The 18,724-nt window shown below is 45.4% G+C and overlaps 1 protein-coding gene across 5 annotated transcripts in view; it reads left to right on the top strand.

The window, feature by feature from the left end:
• The window catches only part of LOC115377618 (C-terminal-binding protein 2), a 95,721-nt gene that overhangs the window by 68,491 nt on the left and 8,506 nt on the right, over window positions 1-18,724 (top strand). For all 5 annotated transcript variants that reach the window (XM_030077484.1, XM_030077487.1, XM_030077488.1 and 2 more), the window contains 4 exons: window positions 6,637-6,791; window positions 10,245-10,389; window positions 12,137-12,343; window positions 18,046-18,260. In XM_030077484.1, the coding sequence (XP_029933344.1) occupies window positions 6,637-6,791; window positions 10,245-10,389; window positions 12,137-12,343; window positions 18,046-18,260 (722 nt within the window). The remainder of the gene's footprint in view (window positions 1-6,636; window positions 6,792-10,244; window positions 10,390-12,136; window positions 12,344-18,045; window positions 18,261-18,724) is intronic.

The following is an 18,724-nucleotide window of genomic DNA, read 5'->3' as shown; positions in this document are numbered from 1 at the left end:
GGGGGTACTGTAAGCGAGTGTGTTTTGAATCGCCAGCTGTTTGTAGTCAAAAGGCCAGCGGCTGCTGTCGGCCAGGCGGCGTGGGAGCCGACGGAGAGCATGGCAACCGTTAAGTGGCGCAGAAGACGCTGTTTTATTTCTGTGTGATCCCTCTGAACGAGCTGTGACAGCGCTGTTAAAACAAGAGAGCTGAGAAAGTGCTTGTCACTGCGGAGGTGAAGGCTTGTTTCTGTGCGATACTGTGTCTGTTTTTAGTGCTCGCTGGTGTCCATCACTTCTGCTCTTTGTTGTGAGACGTCAAGGAGACTGCAGCCGCACACAGTTTGTACTGTGAGCGCTGGCTTTCTAATGGAAAGATAAACGAATTTAAAGGTGCCTCATGTGGGTTTTTAACATTAGTAAATCGGTGCCACCATAATAAACAAGACTAGTGCTGGGATTGGCAGCCTCTTCCAGCCTCGATGCTACATGTTACATTGTGTGCCAGTGGGTTTTGGTTTGTGAGGAAGCTGCTGGATTTCTTTATGGCACAAATGAGCATTTTGCTTTGTGGCACACAACAGGAAGAAGTTGTCGTCTTAGTGCAAACGGAGCTGAAATAAACTAAAGCCTGTGGATAAATCACTCCTAACATGTGTAAAAGACAAACCTCTGATTATAGAATCAAAGATCGTTTTTGTGAGAGCAGATAACTTTATACTCTAAACCTAGAGATTTTCAGATTTTAACACTACCATTTTACTGTTGGTGTCAGACAGAGATTACCATCATCTCCACCATTGTCTCATATCTTATATTATTAATATCAGCATAATCAAATTAATTTGACAATAGGGGGACGATATGAAAAATTCAAAATCATTATCATTAAGACAAACCCCCATATTGTGAAAATGTGCTGAAAGTATTAAACAGTTTTATTTGTATTGCAAACCTCAGCTTTAACCTTAACAATATGAAGTGTTTGCATTAAAATAATAAAATAACCAACGTTATATGTTGTGCAAGTGTGCAGTTTATCTTATGGCTGGGCGTTATGGACAAAATCAAACACCACGATATCCTGGACAAAATACCTCAACATGGGTATTGTGACGATATTATATGAATGACTGTTGGTGCCTTCATAAGCTATGTACACACAAGAGCTTTTTGTTAAATAATATTCAGTAATGTTGATATGATGACCAAGCAGCAACAGACAAACAATAAAACAACAAGAAACATGTCTATTGAGTTCAGAGGATTGCTTTCCTTCACTGTCATGCAGCCTTTAAAACCAGGAAAAGGCCCCATTTACGCCATATCATGATATTTGTTTCATATCAGAATATTGATAGGTATCGATATATCACCCAGCCCTAATTTACATTAATAATTTGATGCCTGCTGGATTTAAATGAAGGAAATGAAGGAAATCGTAGCAAACATAACTGGTTCAGCTTAAGTTCCTGCAGTATAGGAGAATGTACCACAAAAGCCATGATTTGACATGACGTAAAAAAAAAATTGAAAATGGCTGATTAAAATGTGAAAGGATGTAACTGACTATCAAATATTTCACCGCGTGTCGTAAAACCAATAATTGTCATCGTTCTGTTTGACAACATGGGTGTGCTGGTTTTAAAAATGCGACACCTCGCACCTTTCAATCCGTCAAACGCCAGAAAAAAATCAGCCCCTTCTCTAAGAGTTCATTCGCTATTCTACAAGTGCACAGCCCACAGTATGTAATGTGTCACCGTGGAAGAGAGAGAGGTTCAGAAAAGGGTGCCACAAATGCATTGTGACCCACTTTATCTGTAGCGGGTGTGATACTGTGCGGCTGACAGACCCCGTGGTTCTGGTTGAGACTGGTTTGATCTACATGCCGCTAGTTTACCACAGGGGAAGTGAAGCCCGTCTCCCCTCCGCTTCCCTCGGCCCAATACATCATCTCCTCTCCATCAAAATCAGCAGAGTGAGAATCAATCTGTCACACAGGAGGAGACACACACACACACACACACACACACACAAAGCCACACACTCACACGCCACACTCCACACTCCTGGCTCCTGGAAAGACGAGCACAGACCGAACGATAGGGATGGAGAGAGGAAGAGAGAGAGAAAGAGAGAGAGAGAGAGAGAGAGAGAGAGGTTTTGATAAATAGCGAGTGGAAAAGAGAGAGGAGGGAGCAAAGGAATGATAATTGAGGAGAAAGAGAGACAGAGGAAAGAGGGCGAGTGATTACCGCCGAGGAGGCGAGAGGGGGGAGACGGCCGAGGAACGATAGCTGAGGTGGGAAAGACAGAGCAGTGGAGAAAAGAGGGAGATAAAGGGAGGAGAGGCAGACAAATGGACGACAAATAGAGATACAGAACTAGACATGAAGGGGGGGGGGGGGGGGCAGCCGTCAGAAGATGCTATCGCACAGGGAGAGATGCAGGACAACACGGGGAAGCAGGAGGATGGCAAAATGTAAAGGAGGGAGGAACAGAGAGAGAGACTGAAAGGTCAGAGAGAGAGAGATCCAGTGGATGATTCATAGAGTTCAGCCTGTCTGTGTTCTGCCTGGGGGTTCGAAGCAGTCTGCCAGCCGCTCCTCTGCCCCCCTCCCTCATCCCTCAGCTCATCTCACCTGCACTAATTCACTGCCGCGGTCTGCTCCATGAAGTCACTGCTGCGTAGACGGCAGCCAGGAGCAGCTCACAGGTGATGCAGGTGGTTTGTTTTCCTCATTATTGTTCGAGAAGAGCCTTATCTGTGTGAAAGAGAGGGGAAACTGAGCGTCACCCCTCTCTCTCTCAGCCGTGCACACTAAAGCTCAGTGAAATCAATATCCACTACTTGATAGATTTCACAATATGACTTGGTGCACTATGCAGAATTGCTTAAAGGGAGTCTATTGAAGTGAGAAGCATTTATCAATTCTCAATTGACTTTTACATGATCAAATCAATCCCACTGAAGCAAATGGTATTGTGAAGTATAGATAGATAGATAGATAGATAGGTATACTTTATTGATCCCAAACTGGGAAATTCACACGTTACAGCAGCATCATCAATAAAAACATTAAATAAAATGAAAATTAAAATTAAAAGTATATACAATAGAGACTAAATATGCGAAATATATACACTAAAGACAATGATGCAACACAAAACTTAAAAATTTTCAAATAATGTCAAATAATATCCTTGAAATGTTTCATGCATAATATGCAAAAAAAAAAAAGAAAAATCAATAAAACTTGTTACGTTCACCGTGGTGGCTCGGCTGGATCTCACTCCGGCAAAATGTTGTGATAGTATTTGCTTCCTGAGTTCATTTTTACCTTTTGAAGCTCTTGCAACTGTCCATGAAGTTGCTTCTGTTTTTACCGTGTGTGTGTATGTGCATACGTTTAGCTCCTCCAGCCGTTCTTTAATGTTGCTGTAGTTCTGTTGCTGTTGTTTTACAATTTCTCACCTGATCAGACATTTTGCTTCAGAAGTGCACTATAAATAAAATTTCATGAGCCACTTCTTAAGGCTAAGTCCTCAGCGGCTCAGGTCTGATTCTGCACGTCCAGCCCCCCCACCCCACCCCACCCCACCCCACCCTGAGAAGGTTTAGCCAGCACAATGTATCACAATGTTCTAAAATCACATGTCTGTATGTGACTGCAGTGATGGCTGCTTGTCAGGCCATGGATCTGAATATGGACACACACACACACACACACACAGACACAGCTATGATTGTACGCCGCATCAACGCTGACTCGTGCACCTACTCATTCCTATGCATTCCTCATGTTGAGCGGATGCTATATATTTAAATATATACTGCGGTGTGTCTATCATGCGCACACGTGCAGACGCTCACAGATAGGATGCTAGATGCTTGAGTGCACTTCCACACCCTCGCCCGCGTCATGTAGTGGCCTCGGTCATCAGCCGGCCAGTCATCGCCAGCTGCTGCCGTTAATATTCAAAGAGCTGTCAGGTGCAGATGTGGCACCGCCGAGCGGCAGAGACAGCCAAGTCGCAAGCCTCCGCCGGCGTGTCACCCGTCTGGAGCAAAGGGATCGTCAAAGGTGGGCGTGTGAGGGACACGGGTGGGGGGTCGGGGGTGGTGTGAAGGCAGTTGTCTGTCTCTGTCAGGAGAGCGTAAGAGGAGGAAAACATCTCCTCTGCACTCGGAGCAGCGATGGCGGCGAGGCGGGAATGCGGGCGCCTCCGACCCCGACTTCCCAGCACGGTGCCGCCAAAAATAAAAGTGCATTAAAACCGCAGCAGAAGCCTGTTAAGTGATCACCATGACAACAGGCGGGAGGCATGGGTAGACGACACCTCCGCTCTGCTCCTCCTCCTGCCGGACTGCTCACTTTCCTGTCAGCCAGGCTTTTCTGGGCTTCTCTGTCTCTCCTGTTGTTTCTGCTCTCTCTCCTTTCATCCTCCCCCTCTCCTCTGCCTTCTCTGACTCTGATATGTCTTGAGGGAGCTCTTTAGGGTAACAGCCAGTGTTTAGTCTGCCTTAATGCACACTCATTTCACATTTCCTCTCCTCTCCTCTCTGTCTCTCTGGTTTTCTCTTTCGCCTCCCACCTGTTTGTCCTCTCACGGTCCATTTCAGCCTGTTTGTGTAAAAGGCCACACACAAACTTTCCCTGCTCGGTCTTAAATCTTCTAATCTCACCTTTATCTCGGCTAATCGGCCTCCTCTGCTCCTGTAATCCCGCAGAGCACGTCCCTAATGAGCACTCCTCCTCTGTTTTCCTCTCCTCTCCTCCACCCAGCTTCTTATCTTCCCCCCCAGAGCCTGACGTCATAGTAATCTGCAGGATAACTTAACACACAGATGCACACACCTGCATGCACAGGTGCACGTGCGCACGGTGAGGCCAAGCATATGCATGCAGATACCGATCTTAGCAACAAGCCACCAGAGCAACAGCCCAGTGGATAAGAACACTGCGCCGCCTCGTCCACAATGGAGAGAGACTTTTTGACCTGTTTGTCTGCCCCATTAGATCCATAGCTGCCAACAGCCTGTGAATACCCTGACCTCTGCTCGTACTGCCACTCTACAGGGAGCATTCCCTCTCCTTCCAGGGTCCATCCATCCATCCGTCGGCTGGCTCTTTGAGCCGCACACCGCTCAGAAAGCTCAGCCGGCAGCATGAATATTGATGGTCCCGGCTTGTTAACATTGTATGAAGCAGAGCTAGTAATTGTCTGTCTTCTCAGTATGGCACGTCTTCAGTGGGATGTGTGAGAAGGTCGGCACACAGGGGAGCTCGGCTCGGCTCAGCCCTCTTCACTTTAAGTGAGGTGGAGGGGGGAGGGGGGGAGCTGGGGAGAGTGCGAGCGAGAGCGGGCGCCGAGACAAAACCGTGGTTCACCCCCATCGGAATTGTGACACGCAGCGGCTCTGTAATGGAGCTTTGTCAAGTGCGCCGGAGTGCAGATGTGAGTCGGCTGCGGGTTTGTTTCAGTCTTGTAGTTTTTCAGTTTCGGTGATACACGGCTCTTCTGAGGCAGGGCAGCGGCGGAGTGGATTTCTAGGGGTGTCGCTCTCAGTTTTTCCTCTTTTTTTTCCCCTCCCTCTCCTTTGCTTTCTCTCTCTTTACACAGCTGCTGTTTCCCCTCACATCGAGGCAAACATAGAAGTCATCCTCTGAACTGAGAGCTAACAAAGTGTGTGTGTGTCCGTGTGTGCGTGTTTGTGCACATTTGTCATGCACACACACAAGGGAATTTGCTCCTCGTGGCATGATAGAGTGCTCGTATGTGTGCACCTGTGCATATATATATTCTTATCCACGCATACAATACGCACGTTCACATATCAGTGTATGTGCTGGGTGCCTCTGTGCATGTCTTGTGGCTGGGTGGAAGCGTTTGGGAGGCATGAGGGAGTGCAAGGTGAGATGAGAAGGATTCCTGTAAGCAAGGCTGCGCTCTAATCCAGTCTGGAGTCAGAGCATCGATTTATTGAGCAGCGTTTGTTAGCTCGGAGAAGCTGCTTCCTACTATAACCTAATCAACACAGTCACACAAATGCATATGTCAACATGTACATACACGCAGCAGCGTATCATCATATAATCTGTGCTTTTCAAATTTCAAGAAAATTTTATGAGGTGAAATGAACTACCATCCGTTGTGGCGTCATAATGTCATCATTTATTTTACTTGGGCTGATTGTGATTTTTGCAGTGCAGCATGGGTAGCATAAATCAGAGCACTAACAGCAATTTACTGGTGAAATAGTGGAGTACCGCTTCGTATTCCTGTCCATATGTTGCTATTGACCTTGAATAAATGGATACTCTTCAGGGTCAATCAATGACGGACAACCCACATACCATGTAGTGATAAATGACCCTAAATAATAAACAATATTTTTCATTGTGCATTTGTGTATTTTCACTGATGTGAAATTATGCAGCCTTTTTTAGAATCGTCTATTTTTTATGTGCCACAATTTACAATGACTGCAACAGGAAAATAAGCTAAAAGCAACAAGATGACCAAGATTGCAAGAAACTAATAACAGTGCAGGGATCAAAGCCTTGGTACTTGATAGGGAAAAATGCTCGATAAAATGATTGGTACAAACTTAAACCCTGACCCTGCTTCTCATCTCCTTTGTCTGTCCAGGTATTCGGCCCCAAATCATGAACGGGCCGATGCATCCGCGCCCCCTGGTGGCGCTGCTGGATGGGCGTGACTGCACCGTGGAGATGCCCATCCTCAAAGACCTGGCAACCGTTGCCTTCTGTGACGCCCAGTCCACACAGGAGATCCACGAGAAGGTAAAAAAACACACACGCATGCACAAACACAGCCACACACACACACACACATAGACGTGCATGTCTTTCCTTTTGTAGCACTCCACAATAGAGCAGCAGGCAGATAGTTGAAAGATAGCGGAGCATGCCACTCACTCATGTTCCCTCTGCCTCTCCCCTTCCTTATCATAGTGCTAATATGTGAATCATATTATATTGGCCCCATACGCTTTTGCCAGTTAAAATATAGTGGCTTCATTATGATTTAATGTCACTTGGTGGCAAAAGTGCGAGATGCCTCTCTCACTGCCATTGTTCTAATAGAGAGCCTCGTATGGGGGGGAATGCAGTGTAATTACATTGTGCCGGCTTGTAGTGGCTCTTTATTGCTTTTTATGCAGTGCCGTGGCTGCAAAAGAATATATGGCCACGGAGATGGGTATCACCGAGGTGCTATCTCTCCATCTGCAGAGGGAGTGAGAGCCGCCACACTTCTCCCTCCACTGCCTTTATGAAAATGGGACATATTAAAAAAGCAGCATTTGCATAGAGATCAATTCAATCAAAGACCTTGGGCGGTGAGGAGCGAGCACGGGGAAAGAGGGAGGAGTGGATGGCTTTTTGTTTGTTTTAACACTGCCTTATCAGGAAAAACATGATTGTAATGCTCACCTCGCCGGCATATTCAGCAGTTCACAGTAATAACTTGTGGTCTAGATTCCCGGAGGGGTGGTGCAGATCGAAAATGTCCAATCTCTTATTTGTGCGGCGCGGAGATGATGGCTGTCGATGCGGAGATGCAGTGCAGATAACTCTGGGAGTCTGAGCAAGACGTTACAGCAGACATCACCTGCTGCACACACACACACACACACACACACACCCTCCCATGTAGAAATTCATGAGGAAGGACGGTCAGTCGGTGATGAAAGTAGCCTGGGGTTACGTCAGGTCAGTTGCCCCTATTAGCGGAGCAACAGGGGCATGATGAGGCGCACATTATTCAAGATCGTGTTTCAGTGCCACTTCAGTGTGACCAAATCCAGCACGCGGCACCTGTGCTCCGAAACCATCACCCAAGGTCAGCGATCACCTCGACTTTCTCGCAGCCATGTCCCACACTCATTTAAAGTCACATATGGCCCATAAAAGTTGGATGATAGCCCATATGGCACAGAGTCAACATGGGTTTATCACATATTTAGCTGTTTGACTTAAGACTGCAGATTTGTACCCCTGCTCACTGGAGGGCACAGTGTTTATGTTATTTAACCTTTATCAAGCCATTGCAATAAAAAAAAAAAAAAAAAAAAAAAAAAAAAAAAAAAAAATGTAAATCAAGGAGGGATTTCAACACATTTTGCGCAATCCAGTTTCTCTGCCAGGTGGAGAATGTCTGCTCTCAGCATTACACCCAGCCCCGGTCCTCACTACATCCACCCTGCTCACTAGTGGGATGACCTCATAGCTATAAAATCCCTCCCTAGTAAGCTATTGAGTCACACGCTCTCTCTGACACACACAGACAATGCAAGTGACCCCAAATCTAAAGTCCCTCGCTGCCGTAAACACACAAACTCACAGGGCAGCAGGGGAGGCCTCTGCGTCACGTCCAAAAAAGCCCGGGCCTTGTCCCAAATGATATGTGAAAAGCAATAAGGCCCCGATTTCCAGTGGAGAGGTGGTGAAGAGGTGGGGGCAGTGGACAGATTAAGTCAGAGTTTCCATTAAAATAAACCACATTCACAACTGATTTCCCTCACAAAGCCTCATTTTTTATGCTACAGCGCTTTGTCTGCAGCTCCAAAACAACACTAGACCTCCAGGCTTAGTCCACATAGAGAGGGGAAGAAAGTGTGTGTCTGGCCGTGCACGCCCTGCAATGTGTGCCTCTGTGTGTGTGTGTATGTGTGTGTGTGCAAGCGAGGTGTGCAAGGAGCATTTTAACCTTGAATTAGTATCTGGAAGGCCTGGCTGGGACACGGTGCTAATAAAAGCAGTATGGAAATTCGGGGGCTAATCTACTAATCACAGAAAAGCTAATGCAGTTTGGCTGGAGGTGAATGCAGAGCTGTTATTTACCATGGGGTGCTGACAGGGGCCGAGGCTGATACTGAGGAACAATGGTTAGATCCACATCAGACTGAATCACAGGCCAGGTCACCTTGTCTATGTAAAGTGGCAGAGGAGTAGCGTTTCACAGTGGTGGGCCAACATAAGGCGGTGTTTTGTTTTTTTTCCACTTTAGTGACGGACTGAATTCAAATTCGTGACCCTTAGGTGAATGCTTGTCTCAAGTGCATTTATTGGAATGACATGTGGGAGGATATGACACCGGTGTAACATCGGAGTACAGTATACAACCTTTTAGCTCGACTGGGGTAGAGGAATTTAAAAAAAAAAAACAATGTTTTAAGTGTTGCATTAGGTTGAGTTGCACTTGATGTAAGTGAACTCATCGCTTACAAGTTGAGGTTCGTCAAGCACCAAGTAGGTGTATGTCACTTAATTCATATTTTCTGCTCTAAACTTTACTACTCTTCAGTGTTAAAGAGACTTGGGTCACAGTACATTTCCCTTTAAAGGAAAAATATATTTTAAATTAGGCCTGGATGATATATTGATATTATCAGTATTCTTGTCATGTGGGGTTTTCGATATTATAATATTGTTATATTGTATATAAGGCATCCTCTTGTATGTAAATACCTTATGAAAGCATCAATGGTCAAGAATAGGTATTTGGTCAGAAAATATCATAATAATTTATTTTTTCTGTATTGTCCAGAGCTATTTTAAATACTCCCAGGTACAAGGCTTGTATTTATTGAGCCATTTGGAAGTTAATTTGGCTCCAACTCTATATTATTTTGACCCGCCGTATCCTGTGATAGCTTCAGGTTGAGTCTGGCTCGGCAGCCGCTCTGACCCCTCTTCCCAGTCAATTAGCCTGATCCATTGACCGTAAAGACCCTCTGGGTATGAGCGCAATTGTGATGACCATGCAGAACCGCAGTCCCTCCGAGACAATATAATGATTTGTTCCAGTTTCACCATCGGGCTGTAAGAGGACAGTGTGTCACTGCTGATGGTGACCATGTGATGTCTGTGCTTCCCCTGTTGTAAAATTGGAACTTTTTTTTTTTTTTTTTTTTTTTTGATGTTTAAGTCTCCCAAGTCATGTCAGCCATGTGATTTTCATGGCTCCTCTCGAAGGAATGTGATCTTGTGATTGTCATGGGATCTGATGAGCTCAAACTGACTAATGGCCACGTTGCAGAGCTCGCAACAATGAATGGACATCACTATGAACAAGAGAAACTAATGAAGGACTTAATAATTAATAATTAGTGACAATACAAATTGAAAGCAAGTGGCAGATTGCTTTTCATTTCTTGGAGATGAAGTCAGCTATTTATCACCTCACTTTGCATGCACGTGTGTGTGTGTGTGTGTGTGTGTGTGTGTGTGCAGGTGCTCAATGAGGCAGTGGGAGCTATGATGTACCACACCATCACCCTGACCAGAGAGGACCTGGAGAAGTTCAAAGCTCTACGCATCATCATCCGCATCGGCAGCGGCTACGACAACATCGACATCAAGGCTGCCGGCGAGCTGGGTACGCACTCACCCCAACAGCTACTGCTCAAACATCATCAATATTCCATCACATACACCAACATATAGTACCTCAGCGCTATATGTGCCATAGAACACAGAAGTAGTGCTGAAGGATCAAACTACTTTGTTGTGCGCTTTCAGAAAGGAGTGTATGTATGTGTATGTATGTGTCTGTACTGTGCACACGTGTCTGTTTGTGTCGGTCTCTTTAATATTCTATACATTTTTGAGAGTTTTTTTTTTTTTTTTTTTTCCCGTAGAGCTGACCAAGCTCCTTATAGATTTGGTTTTAACCCTACCCATGTTTTATTTATTTCAGAATGGGGAGAATAATCAATTGATCTCCTTTTCATTCTTATATTTGAATTTTTGTTTCATTATCTAGAAAATGCTATATTTCAGGCGCCGCTGATTTGATTTTGGCTAATCTTTCAGTGATAATGCATGCTTCCGCTGCTTTTTAGCATTTACAAAATTGCACATTTTTACAGCTTCAAGTGGCAACGATGAAGTTAATTGTGCAAAGCATCTTTTGATCAGACAGCTTTTTCTGTGAAACGAAAGGCGACTGCCTGATCGCTTGAAATTTGCTGCAGACGTCACCGCTTTCAGCAGCACTGCCAGATCCTGGTTAATTCAGCAACAATCCTGATTTCTATTTTTTTTTTCCATTCTGTTTACAAGCATGTCCTTTTCTAATTTTCTGCAGTTATGTTACCGCTAAATGTGTATTTTGTTATAATATGCTGGAATCAGTTTACCTTCTATTCTTTTTCTTTTTTAAATTTCTTATTTTTACAGAAGCCCCTCCAAGTTACATGTGTGCATCTGCTAGAATCACTATGATACTTGCACTGGGCAGCTATTTTCAGTTTGTCTTGAAATTGTATTAGTCTTATCAAATAAACCATGAATAAATAAATAAATAAATAAATAAATACAGTGGTCGGTCCAGGGTGGCCAGGCTGCCACAATTACAGCCCAGAGGGAGCCTGCATCCTTTAACATGTTTACTGTTACCTTGTTTTACCGTATAGCTTTTCATATACCCCAAAGAAACCATATCAAAGGCTGAATTAAAGGACTCAGATGAAGGGTTGGCGTCCTGGTGGGAGCCAGGTTGCTCAGATAGAGGGAGGCAGAGAGAGAGAGAGAGAAGCGAACAGTACATTTGAGTCGTGCCTCTGAACTCCCAGGCTCTATCAGCAGGCTGGTGGCTCAAACTGCCTGTACAGTTGACAAAGCTGCCATTTCCCTGCCAATATGAGATACAATGTCTGACTGCCACCCACTCACCAAAGGCGCCCTGCCTCGCAACGCAGGAGTCAAAAGCTATCGTGCCTGGAGAAGGCAGCACTGATATGAGGGCTATTCTCAGGGAGAAGAAAAAGGGCCATTGATCGAGCAGGCGCTGCCTTTTTTTTTTTTTTTTTGCTGTCCAGAGACGGCTCTGCTGTTATTTGGAGATATAGAGTGAGAAGAGGACATTAGAGGAGAGTGAGGGCAGTCTTCTATTAATGCTGAAGTATTAAGCAAAAAAAGTTCTTTATGCTGTTGGAGGATAGACGAGGTAATACCACAGGGTCAGGGGTTTGAATTCCCCCGGGGCAGCAAACTTATGAGCAGGCTGCTGCTGGAGAGCTCGGATTAAAGTGTGTAACCCCTGCCATGCTGCTTCATATGTAGCGTGATGAGCTCTCCACTCATGTGCGCTGTGTATTTGTCGCCCCCCCCCCCCCCCCCAGGCATCGCTGTGTGTAACATTCCCTCGGCAGCCGTGGAGGAGACAGCGGACTCCACCATTTGCCACATCCTCAACCTGTACCGGCGGAACACCTGGCTGTACCAGGCTCTCCGGGAGGGCACGCGGGTGCAGAGCGTGGAGCAGATCCGCGAGGTGGCGTCCGGCGCCGCCCGTATCCGCGGCGAAACCCTCGGACTCATCGGCTTCGGTGAGGATGGAGCCACGCCGTCACTTTTTGTCTTTACAGCCCCTCTCTCCCCGGGTCTCCTTCTTTTAAACTCACTCTTACCTTTCTCTCTAATTTGTGTGGCGCTCTCACACTCCCTGCAGTCACTCCCTGCCCTCCTTCTGTGTTTCATCTCCTCTCTCCGTTCCCGGCGCCCTTCTGTTTTTCTCCCATGATAAGGTTATTTTTCTCCCTCAGCCTGTCCCACAGATTATCTCAAGGTTGTCTCGCCGCCTCCCTCCGGGCAGGCTTCCTATTCTCTGCCATCCTGCTCTCTCATCTCTGCCGCTCTAATGCTCGCCATTATATCTCCATTATTCTCCCTCCCTCTCTTTTCGACACTCGCTCTCTGTTTCGCAGCCCTCGCTCTGTCTTTCTGGTCCCTCTCCTCCCTTACCCCGCCATAATCAGGCCCCTTGTGGTAGATTTGGTTCTGCCTGTGTGTGTGTGTGTGTGTGTGTGTGTGTGTGTGTGCGTGCATGTGTGTGGTACAGCGCGTTTCCCCCTCCGCACCTGTTATAGCACAGAGTGTGAGTGTGCATGTGTCTGTGTGTGTGTCCTCTGTGCTCATTCTGCCCCGTCTCAACATCATTGGGCTGACAGATGCTCTCCTCTCTCTCTCTCTCTCTCTCTCTCTCTCTCTCCTCTCAAAAGCCTTTCCAGAGTACCACCTTATCTCTGTGTCCACATACAAGGTCCCCCCACCTCCATCCCCTCCCTCTACCCCCTACACACACACACACACACACACACACACACACACACACTCACCCTCCTCTCCCCCCCAGGCGCCAGACAGCTGCCCAGGCCTACTGTGCCCAGACAGAGGCCTTGGCATGGAGAGCTCCCCACCCCAATCTTGTCTCCCAGTCTTGCTGGCCCAAGCCATCTCCAGCACAATGTCCATTGTTGGAGGGGGGAGGAGTGTGTGTGTGTGTGTGGGGGGGGGGGGGGGGTTGGAGAGACCGAGGGCCTCCTGGTGACACTGAAGATAATAGGCCTGTCGGTAGGACCTGCACATACAGCCAGCTCCACAGCCGTGCAGGCTACAAATAGGCCGAGTGAACCCCCCCCGCCTGGTGGCTCAGCAGGCCGAGCAGCCCCTCTCTGCTTTGTCACTGCTTCGCTTTACGGCTCCCTGGATTACTGTTGTGTTTCTCCTCGTCTAAAACGGGTGATCGCTTCGTCTCTTACCTTCTGAAATCAGGAAAACTCAATTACCTCTCGTGTCCACGTTTGCGTAGATGAAGCAGCGTCTTGTCACCCTTCTGTGCAGCTGCTCCCACCCAGAGAGAGTAAACTTGTGCCATTTATAATGTAAAGCAGAACGCCTGAATATAAATAAACCTTTGTCGTGTCCGGTCTAATGCTAAAGGAGTTCACAGAGAGATAATTGAGCATATCACCGACCGATTCAGTTGCCTGCATGTTGCATTACTGCGGACGTCGCGAGGCTGCTGTCATTCCCACAGTGGTGCCCAGCTGACCTTTAGTGACGCGTTTTACATCAGTCGCACTTCACTATTTCTTCTGGAATGGTGTAATTGAAATTATGGCATGGCTAATTACCTCATCTGACGACTCCATGACTGTTTCGGAGGGGTTTTTTTTTTCCTGTTATTTCTTTGCACGTGAAGACTGAAAGCAATGGGAAGTGTGTTTTTGAAGCTTCATTTACTGCCAGAAGAGACCAAACCTACAGAACAGGAAAGTTTCATCATTCGGTTCATCTGTGTCACCTGGAAGGACAAGGACTAACTAAACAAAACAACAAAAACACAAATGACTGAAGAAATAGGATTTAATTGTAACACTACTCATTACTGCAAAAGCACTAATATTACACATTGCCACCAAAAGTGGTTTTCTAAGTAAAAAGCATTTCTATAAAATTTGCCTTAAAGGTGCACTATGCTTTAGACTCAATTGACAGAAATGTGGAATAAGCATATAATCCATCAGTGAATCAGTTTGCCGATGAAACGTTGTGCTTTTCCCGTGATTTTCTAAGTCTAAAGGGTTTTCACTTCGGTTGACCCTCAGCAATTTTGCATGGTGCATCTTTTAAGAATAAAGAAAAAAAAAAAAAAAAAAAGGACAGTCTCGGCCGTGCCCTGCAGCTGCGCAGGCTGACACACTCCGCCTCTGTCACAGATGATTCACATGCCTCTCAGTATCAGCTGGCTCTGCTCAGCCAACAGCCAACCTGGCAGAGGGGAAGGCAGAGGTGAGGAGGGTCGAGCAGAGAGAAAGGATGCAATCAGTCGCACAAAGACGCAGTGAAAAAAAGGAAGGTAAACAGTAATTTAATGCGATGTATGCGATGAAGTTTTATTTCCCTCCCAAAAAAGAGAGAGCCCCTGAAAACAAGTGAAAAATCACATCCCTCTCCAGTGAAAATGGCTGCCGCTGCCCTGACCTGGTGAGAGCTGATGAGGACTCGTGGTGACTCACCAGACACTCTCATCGCTTCTGGAGAGAAGGCACTTAGCTCTGTGAGAGAGAGAGAGCGACTGAGTGCATGTGTTTGCATGTGTTTGTCGGGCACTGCAAGTACACACACACACACACACACACACACACACACACACACACAGACACAATCATGACTTTGGAGAGAAACCCACAGTGTGAGACCTCCTCCAAGGCTTTAGACCATTTGCAGCAGCCTACTGTACACATTACCCTGAATGGACAGGTTTAGAAAAAAAATATCAGGATAATAAAAAAAAAAGCTTTTTTTTTTTTTTTTTTTTTCATGGTGGTGTCCTTGACAAATCCCCGCGACGTCTGCTGCAGCGCCTCTGGGTCGGACTGCAGTGTTGATTTCACAGATCACTGTAGTCTGGCCTCACATTTTAGTGCAATGTGTCGTCCTTGCCCTTTGACTGCGGGATGATAAATGAGCCAAACAAAGCGAAAGTCTGCCTTTGTGGTGTAGCGCAAGAGATCAAAACATCCAGTGCAAGTCGGTGTGTGGCAAACCCTGTGGAAATAGTGTGTGCAGTCTTTATTGGCATTGATTGGTGTGGGAAGGATCCTGGGAGGAGGGCGGTGGAGGAGGCAGTAGAGCAAGGAAGACACTGAGCTGCAGGAGGAGAAACTGAGAGTGACGGACAGTGTTTGACACTCAGGCAAATCCACCCTAAAGTACTTAAACACTGTTCAAGGGAACGATTAGTGAAGCCATTTTTCGACCCATTTGTTTGTTGATGCATTTTTATTGTTCCTGCAGATAACAGGCCTTTCAGTGCAGCAGCAATTCAATGAGTTATTAGAAAACATTTCAACTGTCTAAAACATGAATGGTAACATTCTTTTTAGATGCACCATTTTGGACCAACATTTAATTATCATGCAGTGAGAAATCCATTGTAGAGGAGGCAGATCTACCAATTGTTCCATCAGCAGTCGCCTTGATACATCTGCCATCAGAATGCAATACGGCCTGAAGACACTGTGCATTTTGGATTAGATGCACAGCAACTGGGAAAGCTCTTGCTCTCTCACTCTCTCTCTCTAGCTGCACATATAACCAACAGACAAATGCATCAAATTCATACCTTCTCTGGTTGATGTCATAATGCATTTTCGGCAATGTTAGAAATCGCTCACTGCAGGTAGATCTAGATAAAGCCAGTTAAGGGCAAGTGGATACATCAATAAACAGGGATGCATGATAATATCGGCAAGTCTTCAGTGTCAACCAGTATTGGCTTTAAAATGAAATATCAGTGTTGGCCTGAAATGAAAATTTCTGCTGATGATGACATGTCGATATGTAAAATGGGTCAAATCTGCCCTGGTGGTGGCTGTAGTCAGGATTGTCTCAGGGAGAGCATCATCTCCAGCCGCTTTGTTTGAAAGAAGCCAGTTTTGTTAGTTTAGCAGTAGCAGTAGTTTTCTTATTTTGCCCAGCGTACGTGTGCATTTTATATCTGCATCTGCCAGTGGGCCACCACAATAAGAGTATCCATAATAATATGTTAATTCCACAACAGGAGAGACTTGATGTTCTCTGCAGTTAGGTGGGGAAAAAAATATGTGCATATATCAGTATCGGCATCAGCAATCGGCCAAAAGAGACAGAAAATATCAGCATATTGGATATTGGCAAAAAATCAAATATCACAGCCTCAGCCTTACCAAAAAAACTGAATTACATCACTTTATTTGAAAATAACTGGAATGTACTTAGTATCACAGATTGATGATATGTAACAGAGTAAGCAAATCCTTGGTTGGATTTTAACTTTTAAGTCCCACCACAGTGATGAGTCAAAGCAAATCTGTTCTTATGTGGAGGGCATTTCCTGGCATGGACTCCTGGAAATCCTAATCACTGTTAACATAGTAATCCTGGGTTATCAACTTTATTTCACGATCATTTCCTCTACCGATGGGCCTGTTGTCTCCCATCCGCAGCACGCTAATGATGAACGAATGGCCTGAACATCATGGCACGGCGTCTCTTCCTAACTGTGTACAACCACAAGGGAGACTTTACAGGAAGTTTTGAAATGGTATCTGAGACTGCACAGTCCACAGCCACCATGAAAATAATTGGACTCATTGAAGTGGTATTGAGCTTGCATCCTCAGACATGTTTGAATCAAAATCGCGGCGTAAGAAAAAATACATTTTAGTATTACAGGGCCACCATCGCTGACTTTCTTGTTGACTGTGATGGAAGAGAAAGAAAAACAGGGGTTCTCCTCAGCCGTGGAGCCTAAAAGCAGGACATAATGCGCCAGCACAAAGAGAGGACCTTGAGAGAGTAAAGGGCCTTATCGATCCTATTCACCGGCAACAACATCCCATTCTCCATCACTCTGCCTCAGCTGCCGGAGAGCGGCATCGGGCTCCTCCACCAGCAGACCAGAGACTCACACAGCCCACACAACAAATGGCTGTGTGTGCATGTGAGAGACGGCCAGCGAGGGAGAGAGAGGCTTTTACACTTGGCGTTCAATTTCTGATTCAGTGTCTCACAGTTGCAACTAAGAAACTCGTACCTCACATCTTTATCTTCCTGCTGAATGATCACCTTGCTGCTCCATCACCCTCACTAATCAGTGCGCTGTACAAACAAGGAAAAGCATCTTATCTAGAGCTTTACACTGCAAAAACTCAAAATCTTACCAAGATTATTTGTCTTATTTCAAGTCAAAAATGTCTTATTCCTAGTCAAAATATCTCATTACACTTAAAATAAGACATGATCACCTCAGAAGTAACTTGTTTTTAGACAGTTGTCTCTTGTTTCAAGTGAAAATTTGCTTGAAACAAGTGAAAATTTGCTTGTTTCATTGGCAAAATGTGTTTCTTGTTTCTAGCTAATTTTCACTTATTTCAAGTGAATTTTCACTTTTTCCACTGGCAAATTTTGCCAATGAAACAAGCAAAATTGTCTAAAAACAATTTCCTTCTGAGGTGATCATGTCTTATTTTAAGTGTAATGAGATATTTTGACTAGAAATAAGACATTTTTGACTTGAAATAAGACAAATAATCTTGGTAAGATTTTGCGTTTTTGCAGTGTAGGAATAAGACTAAATACATAAATATAAATGCTGTTTGACCGCACTGTTTATTGTTTACTGTTAATATTAACATTCACTCTCCCATTGGCTATGCACATGAATAAACTTCTTTCTCCTCTTTTTTTCTGTGTGCGTCCCCAGGTCGTTCAGGCCAGGCGGTGGCGGTGCGGGCCAAGGTTTTCGGCTTCAACGTCATCTTCTACGACCCCTACCTGCAGGACGGCCTGGAGCGCTCGCTGGGCGTGCAGCGCGTCTACACCCTGCAGGACCTGCTCTACCAGAGCGACTGCGTCTCTCTGCACTGCAACCTGAACGAACACAACCACCACCTCATCAATGACTTCACTATCAAACAGGTACGGCCGGGATGTTGAAACGCAGAGTGCTGTGACAGAACACACATAAAAACTCTAGAGACGGGTGAAAATATCTCTTTTCCGATCGATCATCGCCTTCATTTCAGCAATCTGATATTGATTCTTAACATCATTAGATCGATCTTTTAATCTAGGCGTTTTTCAGTGGATGTGTAAAGATTTTTGCTAAATGTTATTTGCATACATCATATGTTTTACTGGCATTATAGGCACCAGAAAGGGAAACTTTCTGGCACAACAGTTGTATCAGATTGTATTAGATTGTGCAGGTGGACCTAATAAAGTGGCCACTGAGTGTGTATGTACTGTATGTATATGTAAGCCAGGCTGTAGGATTGGGTGATTGTTCCAGACGTAAATGAAAACAAATCAAATCAAAACTGCATTTCACTTCTTCGTTATCAGCATCACCGTCAGTGGTAACATTTCACCAAATATATTTC

The sequence above is a fragment of the Myripristis murdjan genome, chromosome 19, assembly GCF_902150065.1.
Source record: "Myripristis murdjan chromosome 19, fMyrMur1.1, whole genome shotgun sequence".
In the NCBI taxonomy this organism is placed as follows: domain Eukaryota; kingdom Metazoa; phylum Chordata; class Actinopteri; order Holocentriformes; family Holocentridae; genus Myripristis; species Myripristis murdjan.
Note: the sequence above shows the minus strand (reverse complement) of the source record. Positions and strands in the feature narration are given on the sequence as shown.